General features: G+C 45.0%; 2 protein-coding genes across 6 annotated transcripts in view; one reads left to right on the top strand and one right to left on the bottom strand.

Annotated features, from left to right (window-relative positions):
* The window catches only part of tg (thyroglobulin), a 39,308-nt gene that overhangs the window by 2,801 nt on the left and 23,704 nt on the right, over window positions 1-12,803 (bottom strand). For both annotated transcript variants that reach the window (XM_076990531.1, XM_076990532.1), the window contains exons 39-45: window positions 12,529-12,616; window positions 12,202-12,340; window positions 10,812-11,005; window positions 3,228-3,392; window positions 2,875-3,042; window positions 2,563-2,750; window positions 241-348 (exon numbers count right to left, since the gene is read on the bottom strand). In XM_076990531.1, coding sequence (XP_076846646.1) covers window positions 241-348; window positions 2,563-2,750; window positions 2,875-3,042; window positions 3,228-3,392; window positions 10,812-11,005; window positions 12,202-12,340; window positions 12,529-12,616 — 1,050 coding nt within the window. The remainder of the gene's footprint in view (window positions 1-240; window positions 349-2,562; window positions 2,751-2,874; window positions 3,043-3,227; window positions 3,393-10,811; window positions 11,006-12,201; window positions 12,341-12,528; window positions 12,617-12,803) is intronic.
* On the top strand, window positions 3,813-10,931 carry sla1b (Src like adaptor 1b). Of its 4 annotated transcripts, none has more exons than XM_076990541.1 (7): window positions 3,819-4,093; window positions 6,196-6,295; window positions 8,356-8,442; window positions 8,541-8,638; window positions 9,687-9,818; window positions 9,945-10,059; window positions 10,368-10,931. In XM_076990541.1, the coding sequence occupies exons 1-7, from the start codon at window positions 4,024-4,026 to the stop codon at window positions 10,597-10,599; spliced, it is 834 nt and encodes a 277-aa protein (XP_076846656.1). In that variant the 5' UTR covers window positions 3,819-4,023; the 3' UTR covers window positions 10,600-10,931. The 4 variants fall into 4 exon arrangements, with proteins under 4 accessions (XP_076846653.1, XP_076846652.1, XP_076846656.1 ...); XM_076990539.1 differs by having other exon boundaries at window positions 3,823-4,093; window positions 10,365-10,931; XM_076990538.1 differs by having other exon boundaries at window positions 3,813-4,093; window positions 9,687-10,059.

Here is a 12,803-nt window from a genome sequence, read left to right as displayed (position 1 = left end):
TTCATAGGTACGATCTGATTATCGTGAAGGGTTTTGAAACATTTGTGATTTGGCGTGCTCTTGCTATTTTAGAGTCATGAGGGTTCACGAATGTCAGACACCACAGCAGCTCAGATCTTTCAAATGTTTTACATCATGGAGATGTTCATGAAACTGTTTTACATTTCTTTTCACTTTTACCATCATCATTCATGAAAGTCAAAATTCCAAGGAGGTAGAAGCAGAAAGATGGACCAGCACCTGCTGTGTGTCATTTCTGCAGGCAGGTGGTACATGTAAACACTGGAGCGTGAGTGGGAGGCCCAGAAGCGTGCCATGCTCACCGACGGACAGATGATGAAGAAATCTCTGTAGTAGAAAAAACACACGAATACGATCCCTTGATCTATGATGCTACAGTTCAGTCAGCATTACTGACCGCACGATCACATTAAAAGACAGTATTGCTGTTTCATGCTCTGCCCACACTTGAGATGGACATAAACACCACACATCGCTTAGATCATGGTTAGTAACACAGATACAGATGACACATGTGGAGTTTTCATTCTGCTGATGATAAAACTTAAAATGAAACATCTCCCCAGATAAGAGATATAAGCATGGCTCAGGACTCCAACCCTAACCCTTCCTCACTCCTCCCCCCCTCCTCTTCTTCACACTCCACAGGTGGTACGGCCACCACTCTGGTGTTCTGGAGTAAATAATTAAGCTAATCTTAACCCACTAAGAACGTGTTCAGCCCTGTGCCACATGATGTAAGAGTTTCCGAGGGTCTCGTCGTGTGAGAAGCTCCTCCCACACTTCTGGCACACACTGCCGTCTCTGGTCTGTGGCGGTGCACCTCCTCAAACATGCCACATATTCACACAGAGACACTCAAAATGGTGCTACAGTCAAATAAGCCAGGACTACCCATGCTGGCTTATGTTTAGGACTAAACATGGTTTTCAGTCTAATCCGGTTACACCAACACCATGTGTAAGAAACCATAAATAAAGAATTTCCTTTAAAACATCTCTATGTTTGAACTGGACAAATGTTGGCAACATTTCACAGAAGTTAGAGAGGACAGGAGGAACGTGCAGTTATATTTACTAATACGGCACAGACAAGGTGTCCAGCTTCAAGTTATTGTGTCATACACACAGTGATCCGAACAACAGGCGCCAGGTTGTATTATGTGAGTCTTCTAGATGGCTGTACAGCATCTGTAGTGCAGCGTAAAGGCTCGTTTGTGTATGTGCACACTAGCGGTTGCTATGCCGGGCTCTGGCGGTTGCTATGGTGCAGTGGCCACAGGTTGGCAGGCGTGTTGCACGTGTTTCTGTCATTATGTGGGGGTCAGTGCGTCTGTGCTATATCTGACAGTAGTCATTACATGGGCAGCGGGAGGCACTGGACTCACTCTCTCTCTCTCTCTCTCTCTCTCTCTCTCTCTCTCTCACTCACTCACTCACTCACTCACTCACTCACTCACTCACTCACTCACTCACTCACTCTCCTTCACTAAACAACAACAACAACAACACTCAAGCTTTTAGGCCTCTAAATCAAAGTGGAAATTCAATGGACAAGCTGTTACTAAACGTCATGTAAAGAATGTTGTTGGCCACGATCAATACGAGACGGAGCAGCCGTGTGCACAAACACAGAGAGAGAAACACACAGACACCTCTCAGACTCCTGAGACCCTGACCCTGGCTCTGACCCCGGCTCTGACCCCGGCACTGACCCCAACCTCGACCCCGGGTCACTGCTGTGCTAGCTTCATCCACTCAAATTCTGATTTTTACCATAATAAGGAAAACCACAAAAATGATCTCAGGTCAGTAGAAAAACATCAACTTGTATTCATGCTCTGTGCCCCAACGTCTATTTCAGTGAAGCTCAGCTGGTTCCTCTTCCTTCCTCGTGCCCACAAAACAACGCCCTTCTCAGCTTGACTCGGTGGTGCCACCCCTACTGAACGCTTTTTGAGGGCTCTATTTTAAACAGAGAGCCAACCATACACACATATGACTGCTTTGTGCCCAAAACACAAATCTATTTCAGGTCAGCTTTCACATAGCTCACCACTAACCAAACCTGACAGGGTGCTGGACGTTAAATGAGCAAGGTTCTGTTCAGGGGCTACCAAGAACACCAGAACGTAATTTAACTGAAGGGCATAACTGACTGCAAAGTGAAAATACAAGCTATGTGTAAAGCTACATGTAAAGCTATGTGTAAAGCTACATGTAAATCTATGTGTAAAGCTACATGTAAAGCTATGTGTAAAGCTACATGTAAATCTACATGTAAAGCTATGTGTAAAGATGCGTGTAAAGCTACGTGTAAAGCTACGTGTAAAGCTATGTGTAAAGCTATGTGTAAAGCTATGTGTAAAGCTACGTGTAAAGCTATGTGTAAAGCTACATGTAAAGCTATGTGTAAAGCTTTGGGATGCACTGTGTTGTGCTGAAGATGCAGGAGGGGCTATTTACACGGTGAGGTTCTGAACATCACTGTAGGCATCAGCAGCACCTTTGGGACAATAACGCTGATGGCGGCCGCTCTTACCGCGTGGCGTTCTCTAGCGCACGGGAGAAGACGTTGTAGCCAGAGGGGGTCGGAGAGTGTTGTAGGGAGTAGAACCACGTGGCTGCTTCCTTCACAAACACGCTGGCATCACCTCCTCCGAGGGAATTAGACAGAGCTTCATAGAAAGCAGTTTTACTGTCTGCTCTCCCGTGAAGCTGCTCAAAATTCTATTTCAATAGCCACAAAAAATAAGCAACAACAAATGTGACTTCTCAGAATACAGAATCATGGTATGACAGTACAGCTCTTTCTCAGTCAGGGGATCTTCAGGAGGTGAAGACCAGGCTGGACCTTAATGTTCTTGGCTCTGCTGACCAGGCCATCCTCTGCTGAAGTGCCAAGCATCAGGGGGACGGCACGGAAGCGTCCGGAGCGCAGGGCCACAGATGGATCTTCTCCCACCACCACACCATCCACCACAGGAGCCCAGGCCAGCAGAGGGCCACTCACTGCCAGCAGCTGCAAACACACTCACGTAAGTGCTTCACAATCACCACATCATTTGTAAAACTGATGCTGTTTAAAAATCTGCTAAGGAAGTGTAGAGGCCTTTGGGGGCTGTTTTGCAGTCAAACACAGGTGGGTAACACTGATTTAGTCAAGCACAACTCCGCAGTCAGAGTGTGTGTCACTGGCGGAGACACCTTGGTCTGAGCGCCGTTGATGATCTTGGCCGGTTTCTCTCTCAGGCAGGTGAGCAGCTGTGTGGGCTCCATGTCTGTGCAGCCCAGCTCGGCGCCCAGAGACAGCGCCAAGTCCCGGGCCTGCTGCCCGCTCATCACTGCTGCCGGGGAGAACACGGAGCCGCCCTGGAACACACACAGGTCCATCAGCTAGTGCTCAACGTCTCAACGTCTCCAACTTTAATCCAACAATGCAAAACAGCAAGAAAAATGCAGCAAGAGACCTCTTAAGACTAAAAATCACTACATTACACAGCATATCATGTGTAATTATCATAAGTTATATATCTCAATATTTGTTCAAATGGACACAGTATAAGGTTTGATATATTATCACATTACACATCATGCTGCAGAAACAATAACATTAGAAACAATACAGTGGTTTATGCTGTTTGTGATATTTATAGATATGTTTACTAGCATCAGCAGACACACTCATTACCAGAAGCGTGCCGAGCTCATTTGCATGCTGGAGACAGCTTTATCAGCACTTCCTAGTTTGCTTGTTGCTGGAGTGGAAAATGTGGTCAGAAAAACAGTTGCCCCATTCTGACATGTTCAAGACCACTACAGGAAGTTTAAAAAACTAAGCAAATAAAAGCAGGAATCAGCATCGGCCAATACTCCATCAACACAGAGCAGGAGAGGTGAGAACCTCCAGTGACCACACAAGAACCTGGTGGAGAACCCGCCTGCATGGAGAAGACCCAGTGAGCACTCTCTCTCTGTGGGACGTGCAGACCAGGACCCAGTGATGGGGAACACACACACAAGTCAGCGGTCCAGAACCGACTTCACTACCAGCGATGACCCGACATCAAGACGTAAGACGTTTACTGATAAATACCCCAGACACTGTTTCTAAATAGTTATACTAAGTAAATGTTTGCAGTGTTTTAATTTATTTTGTGTGCATTTGCCATTAATTGCCACAACTATAGACATGGTTTATCATGTTATGCATCAAATATAACTGCTCCTGTGTATTGAAAATATTTATTATTTTTGAGTAAAATCACACAGCTGTGTCTTCAGTAAATAAAGAGTACCAATAGGTAACAAAGAAACTAAAAGATCATTAAAAAAGAACAATCATTGAAATAAGAATAATAATAACTGATAATTAAAATAATAACTGATTAAACTAATAATACCTGATTAAGGAAGAGAGCGTGACATTATGAGAGTGATACCTCTTCATTCTATGATCCTTTAATTATGTATCATTATTATTATATACAATATATAACTTATTATAATATATAATTATTATACAATATAATTCAATTATAATACTTAATTAAAAAATAACAATTCAGGTTAAGGCCAACCCACGCATCTCCTCCAGAGAGTTATAGACCTCTCGGACAGCATCTGGGATAAATGTACATGGATCTACAATCAGGCCAATGTGACGCACGTTAAATAGACGATCATGATCACGAGACGAGCCACAGGTGAGACCGATGAACATGGACACAGACAATCCACACCCATGGAAATGCATATACGTACATAACCAGACGCAGACAACATTAACACACAAAGCTTCTGCTCTGAAGAAAGAACACAGTTACCCATTTAAACTTTTCCAGAGAGCACTTGGACAAACCAGAGACTTTCTGGAAGTCCATTCTCTGGACAGATGAGTCCAGAATTCAATTATTTGGCCATGTTTGGAGAAAAGTCAACAGTGTATTTAAAGAGGAGAACTCCTCCCAACAGAGAAGCATGGTGGTGGAGATGTGAAGGTCTGGTTCTGCTTTTCTGCCTCCAGACCTGGACAACTTCATATTATCCAGAACACCATTAATTCACAGGCCCATGAACAAATTTTTGACCAGAATCTCCTGCCATCAGTCAGGGAGTTGAAGCTGGGACAGAAATGGATTATGCCACAAGGCAACGACCCAAAGCATTCCAGCAAAACTACCAAGGAATGACTTAACAGAAAGAAGATTTGCACTCTGGATTGGCCCAGTCAAAGTCCAGACCTCAATCCCATAGAAGTGCTGTGGTAAGGTCTGAAGTGGGTGGTACGTTCCTCCAACATCTCAACTGGTGGAGTTCTCAAGGAGAAGTGGACACAATCCCCAAAAGCAGATGTGAGACACTCATTTGTGGTTGAAGAAGACAAAAGGAGGAGCCACAAGCTGCTAACTAAACGTTCACAAACTTCTGCATTTGGAAGATTTTCAGTTTTTGGGGAGATAAATTACTTTAGTTGAATAATGAAAAAAAAGGTTTTCTATGTCCCTTATTCAGAAGGACTGCTTTATGAATTGGATAGTCACTATATATTGTGACAGAGGGACAGAGGCAGCCGGAGACGGGGGTTGAACAGAAGGATGTTTATTGTCCATGGCAACCAAACCAGTAAAGCTCTTAGTGCACACTGCAAGTGATGCAAGGTAAAGCTCGTAGCGCACCAGTAAAGCTCTTAGCGCACACACTATAAGTGATGCAAGGTAAAGCCCGTAGCACCCACTTGTAAGGCTCGTAACGCATACACTGCAAGTGATGCAAAGTAAAGCTCGTAGCGCACGCAGGTGGGGAACGCAGTGACAGACACGCAGAGACCAGAGACACTCATGTAGCGGCAATGTGCAGCACTGGACCAGACGACCTGCGGGCTTAAGAAGAGCAAAGTAAACAAGAAACAGGTGCTCAGTATGATGGTGATTGCGACTGTGGGAGTGGCTGCGTGCGCGGGGGTGTGTGCTGGGATCGGCTGCTGGCCGGGATGCGCGCCCTCTGGTGGCGACCCGGCCCCCTCACCGTGACATATATATAGTATATTATTATATTATATATATTAATTATTATTATATATACATACAATATATTATTATTTTTTTATATCATGCTAAGTCCCTGATTTATTTGAACTCTATTCAACTCTATTTATTTGATCTTCCCGTTTCAGTGAGTGAGATGGAGACAGCGGTGGTGTTGAGTGACTATCCTCCCTCTGAAGTGTGTGAGCCCATATTCAGGACTGGAGACTGGCTGAAGGTTCTATCAGAGTGAGCATTAGTGTTTCTGAGTGACTAGCCTCCCTCTGATGTGTGCAAGCCCATATTCAGGACTGAGATTCTTTCCAGTAGTCTATATGAGGTTCTGTAATTCAAGCAGGTTTATACACTAGAATGCAACATTTTACTAGGTACGTTTCTTATGTATAATGTTGCCAAAAAGCAAATGATTATCCTAATTATATGTATTACAACTGGTTTGTGTTTCTACAATCTTTTATGGTGTGACAAAATTCCAGACAGAAGAATCTACCAACGGAGACTGCAGCGTTAACTTATGGTGCTGTGGTCACACACTGATGCTGTGTTATCTTATGATGCTGATGTATTAACACTTTCATGCTGTTAACTTGTGTTTCTGTAAACCCTTTGCTGATGTGTTAACTTATACCGCCGTTCTACAAAGTTTCTCATTCTACAACACTTTTATTGTTTACTGATAGCCATTTTTATCTGTGTAGGCAGTGTGCCATGTGGGAAAGGAAGCCCGGTCTCTGTAGTAGAACCTTCTGACAGTGCACATACAAGATACATAGACTACTTATTTAAAAAAAACATACCATGGCCTCTATTTTATAGTCTTTATATTGCTGGTGTGCAGAAATTCCACTGACTTCTGTGGCAGCATAAATCTGCAAAAGTATTCATGACAGTTTGAGTCATGAATTATAAAAAGCTTGCATTAAATATTAGGTTGCTAAATATTTCACAGTTTAACTTTTGACACTTTAATTTAAAGCTAACTCAAGCTTTGATCAGCCCGTGATCGCTCCATTATGCAGTACAACAACACAGTCCACAGAGCTCTAGATGTAAAGAAAGGGATGAATATATAGAAGAAATTACTGCACATTTGTTCCATTGCAAAGATTCCAGTGGTTGATAAGAAAATTTCAGATCAGTCATCCAGAAGAGAAATAGCACGATCACACGCCCACTCAGTGTAAAAACAAACACTCATCAGCTAAAACATTTCAGCTGAAGCATCTCACATCTGAGCAGCAGAATTAGATCCTTAAACATAGCGTGACTGAATAATGACTAATATACCCAGGACCAAACCTGAGGAGAATCAGAAAGGCCACGACGACTTACACACACAGAACGGAGGGCCACTTGATCAGCTCAGGCAGCAAGATATATGACACACCACCAACGTACCGACAGAAACAGCTTCACTAGCAGCTGTGAGCCCAGCTGACAGAAGAGTTCAAACTGCTTTGGTCACCCCAAGCGGCTGGTACACTGGTTCAGACCTCGACAGGCAGACACTCACCATACTTCTCCAGGGGACATTTATGGGTCTCCAAGCATACAGATAGGAGCACAGAGGAACCCTCTTAGCCCACCCACCACCCACCTGCCCCTTCTGCCCTAACGAGAGAACAGATCCTTCAAGCACTACACAAGTAATGATGAGCAGTTTGTAGTCCAAGGCCATCACCAGATGGTACTACGCAGCACTAAAGAACTACCCTACTGATCTACCCTACTGAACTACCCTACTGAACTGAACTACCCTACTGAACTGAACTACCCTACTGAACAGACACTGCAATATCTGTACAATGTCTCTCAGCAATATAGATGTGCAATATTTGTTTTAAAATACCTACTTGAAAAATATCGAAACAATATTTCCTGTGAATAATTTTTTGTCTGTGCAATAACCTTTCTATAAAATACTTACTCTGCAAATATATGTACATTACTTATCACAACAAAACCTTATGTCCTTTTGAGTACACATGATGTATCTGTAGACACCCACTTTGTGAAGTGTGTGTGTGTGTGTGTATTGTGCTTTAATATTAGAGTTCTGTCAACAAGTGCATTTTATGCACCACTTGACAATGACAATAAATAAATCTTATACAGGCTAGTATATAAATGTACAGAATAAGATACGTATGTTATGATTACACTTCCAAACCCAGAAGATCAGTCTATCCTTACCAAAACAGTAGAAGAAACAGCCAAATGTTCTGCACCAGCAGTGATGTGGAACACCATTACACATGACCTTCAAGCTCCTCTCCTCTCCCCCCCAGTGAGGGCTACTGGTGGAAGGTTCACTCTGTTCAGGCCCAGGAGGAGAACTACATCCCACCCTGCTACGCTGCTAAGGTCTACCACGGGTGAGAAACAGCCAGGCTCAATCAGCTACACGCTAGCAGTGACGCAACGCAGGCTAAGAAGCTGAGCGCTAACTCCTGCTATTGCCCCACGTCTCCAGGTGGTTGTTCGAGGGCATCATGAGGCAAAAAGCTGAGGAGTTGCTCTGGCTACCCGGGAACAGAGTGGGGTCATTCCTGATTAGAGAGAGCAAAGGAGGTGAGGACACAACACCGTCGCTTTTAGAGTACACCCCGAGAATGCTGCATCTTTAGAGTACACCCCGATACTGCTGCGTCTTTAGAGTACACCCCAATACTACTGTGTCTTTAGAGTACACCCTGATACTACTGTGTCTTTAGAGTACACCCCATACTGCTGTGTCTTTAGAGTACACCCCAATACTACTGTGTCTTTAGAGTGAACCCTATACTACTGCGTCTTAAGAGTACACCCTGATACTGCTGTGTCTTTAGAGTACACCCCGAGAGTGCTGCGTCTTTAGAGTATACCCTGATACTACTGTGTCTTTAGAGTACACCTCGATACTGCTGCGTCTTTAGATTACATCCTGATACTACTGTGTCTTTAGAGTACACCCCGATACTGCTGCATCTTTAGATTACACCCTGATACTACTGTGTCTTTAGAGTACACCCCGATACTGCTGCGTCTTTAGATTACACCCTGATTCTACTGTGTCTTTAGAGTACACCCCGATACTACTGTGTCTTTATAGTACACCCCATACTGCTGCGTCTTTAGAGTACACCCCATAATGCTGTGTCTTTAGAGTACACCCTGAGACGGCTGAGTCTTTAGAGTACACCCCGATACTCCTGTGTCTTTATAGTACACCCCATACTGCTGCATCTTTAGAGTACACCCCATACACCCTGATACTCCTGTGTCTTTAGAGTACACCCCATACTGCTGTGTCTTTAGAGTACACCCTGATACTGCTGCATCTTTAGAGTACACCCCGTACTACTGCGTATTTAGAGTACACCCCATACTACTGCGTATTTAGAGTACACCCCGATACTGCTGCGTCTTTAGAGTACACCCCGATACTGCTGTGTCTTTAGAGTACACCCCATACTACTGCGTATTTAGAGTACACCCCGATACTGCTGCGTATTTAGAGTACACCCCGATACTGCTGTGTCTTTAGAGTACACCCCATACTGCTGCGTATTTAGAGTATACCCTGATACTACTGCGTTGTCGCCGTCTCACCAAATCTCTGATGATTTTGAACCCTCAGGCATGTACAGTTTGTCCGTGCGCCACAGAACCATCATGCACTACCGGATATTCCGCATGCCAAATAAATGGTACTACATTTCCCCACGTCTGACCTTCCAGTGCCTCGAGGACCTGGTCAACCACTATTCTGGTAACATCCATCATATGATAAAACCCTTAAGATGTCGGACTTGGTCCATATCTCGGGAGGTGTCGCTCAGACGGGAATGTTATCATTTTCAAGAGTGGCCCACACCACGTTTGTTCTGCCCCGCAGACATAGCTGACGGCCTGTGTTGTGTTCTCACTGGACCCTGCCTGGCTGCCACCGGCCTGCCGTCCCACGTGTCTTCAGGGAGAGGACACGTGTCCACCTGGACAACAGCGGACCGGTACGGCGCCATCACCATCACCTTAGCTAAGATGGGATACAGTAGGACACTGTTCTGACGCCAAATATTCATGGCCATTTATTTGCACTGATTAATAGATAATTAATTAATTGGTTTGATTATTGGTTGTTTTGATTAATTCAGCAGTCAAGTAATTATTTAAGACACTTGCTCAAATGGGTTTTAAAGAACCTTGCAGTTAATGACCAAGTCTGTGATGCCTTGAGCCATTGGTATTATTACTCATAATGAATTTAAAAGCTCAGTGTATTAGTTGTACTAACTGCACCAATGTGAAAAACCAGCAGAGTGGTGGACCAGCAGGACCAGCAGAGTGCTGGAGACCTTGCTGCATACACAGACTCCAGCATCAGCTACGGCGTGCAGGAGAGTGTGTCGTCCTACCTGTCTGTGGCAGGAGCAGACCACAGACGGAAGCCCAGCTGGAAACAGAAAAAGTGGAGGTCTATGTACATACAGCCTATGCGACAGCTCAGAAGCATGGCCATGGAGGACGAGGGCTACGAGGAGGTTCTCTAGACCATCTCTTATACCATCTGGACAGTTACAGCTGAAGTGTGTGGCGGTAATCGCCAATGAACAGACACTTTGCTCTTTAGGACAAAATCTGCAGAATTCCAAAATGTCACACTGTGTTTCTGGAAGATGATTTGGTAGATTAATTAGAAGGATTGACCCAGAAGACCAATAAGCACCAAGCAGACTTGGACACTGCAAGTTTAAGTTCTTACCATAAGGAGAGCCTGATGGAACAGAGAGGAGGAGGAGGAGGGGAGATGAAGGCTGGCAATGTCAGCACCGTTTCTATCTGCTCCCACCGTCACCTTGGTGGGGTCTCCCCGGAAACGGGCGATGTTGTCCTGCACCCACCGTAGAGCCGCGGCCTGGTCTTGTATCCCAGAATTCCCTGGGAGAGCAGGGGAACCTGGAGCCACAGGAGAACATGGGCCTTCACGCGATCATCTCTAGATGTACCGCAAAGCTTTGTGTCTCCCACACAGCACCATGGCCACGTGGACGAAAACGTGCACCTATACCACGACATTCATTCCATAAATATTTCTTAAAGCATTCAGCATCTACAGTGTATCAGAAGACTGAGTACACTCCTCACATTTCTGCAGATATTTAAATTTTCATGGGACAACACTGACGAAATGCCAATTTGACACAATGAAGTAGTCTGTGTGCAGCTTATATAACAGTGTAAATTTATTCTTCCCTCAAAATAACTCCATATACAGCCATTAATGTCTAAACCACCAGCAACAAAAGTGAGTACACCCCTAAGAGACCACACCCCTCAGAGACTACACCCCTAAGAGACCACACCCCTAAGAGCCTTAACCTCTAAGAGACCACACCCCTCAGAGACTATACCCCTAAGAGACTTAACCTCTAAGAGACCTCTAAGAGACCACACCCCTAAGAGACCACACCCCTAAATGTCCAGGTGAGGGGTGTGCTCAATTTTGTCCATCCATTCATTCTTCTCCGGGTCATGGGGGCAGTAGTCTAATCAAAGAGGCCCAGGTTTCTCTCTCCCCACCACCTCTTCTAGCTCTTCTGGGGGGATAACGAGGCGTTCCCAGGTCAGCAGAGAGATATAATCTCTCCAGTGTGTCCTGGGTCTTCCCCGGGGGCTCCTCCCAGTTGAACATGCCCAGATCACCTCACCAGGGAGACGCCCAGGTGGCACCCGGACCAGAATCCCAACCCACCTCAACTGGCTCACTTCTGTGATACACTGTATTGTAGACTGCCCGTTGTAGGCAGGTGTATAATACTGTACATTACAAGCTGGCAAACTTTCTCCCACTGCTAACCGAGGATTCACACTAGAATATCATCTGGCTCCTCAAAGAGGCTTTGACATGGAACAAGGAAGTTCCAAAGCACTTTCACTAATTACATCTTTCATTTGTTATGTGATGTGAGCTGCCTGGATGTTTATAATAAAACAAATGTGACACCCTATAAGCGTGTGTGTGTGTGTGTGTGTTATGTGTGCGTATATGTGTGTGTATATGTGTGTGTGTTATGTGTGCGTATACAGGTATGTGCGTGCGTGCATGTGTGCATGTGTGCGTGCGTGTGTGTGTGTGGCGGGGCGTACAGCACCTGTGCTGAGAAAGCCGTATGCTGCCACCCTGAAGCTGGCTGTCACCACAACAATGTTTCCTACAGCAGCGAGGTAGGAGCCATCCAGAAGATCAGGACCAGAGTTATGAAGAAACACTAGCACTGGGGTGGCCTCTCTCTGGGACACACACACACACACACACACACACACAAAACCAGTCTGGACTACACATCTACTGTATAGAACCGATGTACCATGTATAGACTAAACGCTAGGCTTCTGAACACGTGTGTGAGTGTGTGTGTGTGAGTGTGTGTGTGTGTGTGTGTGTGTGTGTGTGTGGGAGAGAGACAGGTGGGTCCTACCACGCTGCTGGGTACAAATATATTCAGGTAAAGACAGTCTTCACTTGTATTGAAGTCATCAGTATCACCAGGTTGCATACAGCTAGGCCTGGACAAATAAAATTAACCATTAACCAACAATCAGAGCATTAAAACATTATACTCTCACACACACACACACACACACTCACACTCACACTCACACACGCACACACACACACACGCACACACACACACACGCACCCCCCCCCCCACACACACACACACACACACACACACACACACTCAAAAGTGAA

Source organism: Brachyhypopomus gauderio, unplaced genomic scaffold (assembly GCF_052324685.1).
Source record: "Brachyhypopomus gauderio isolate BG-103 unplaced genomic scaffold, BGAUD_0.2 sc76, whole genome shotgun sequence".
Lineage (NCBI taxonomy): Eukaryota > Metazoa > Chordata > Actinopteri > Gymnotiformes > Hypopomidae > Brachyhypopomus > Brachyhypopomus gauderio.
Note: the sequence above shows the minus strand (reverse complement) of the source record. Positions and strands in the feature narration are given on the sequence as shown.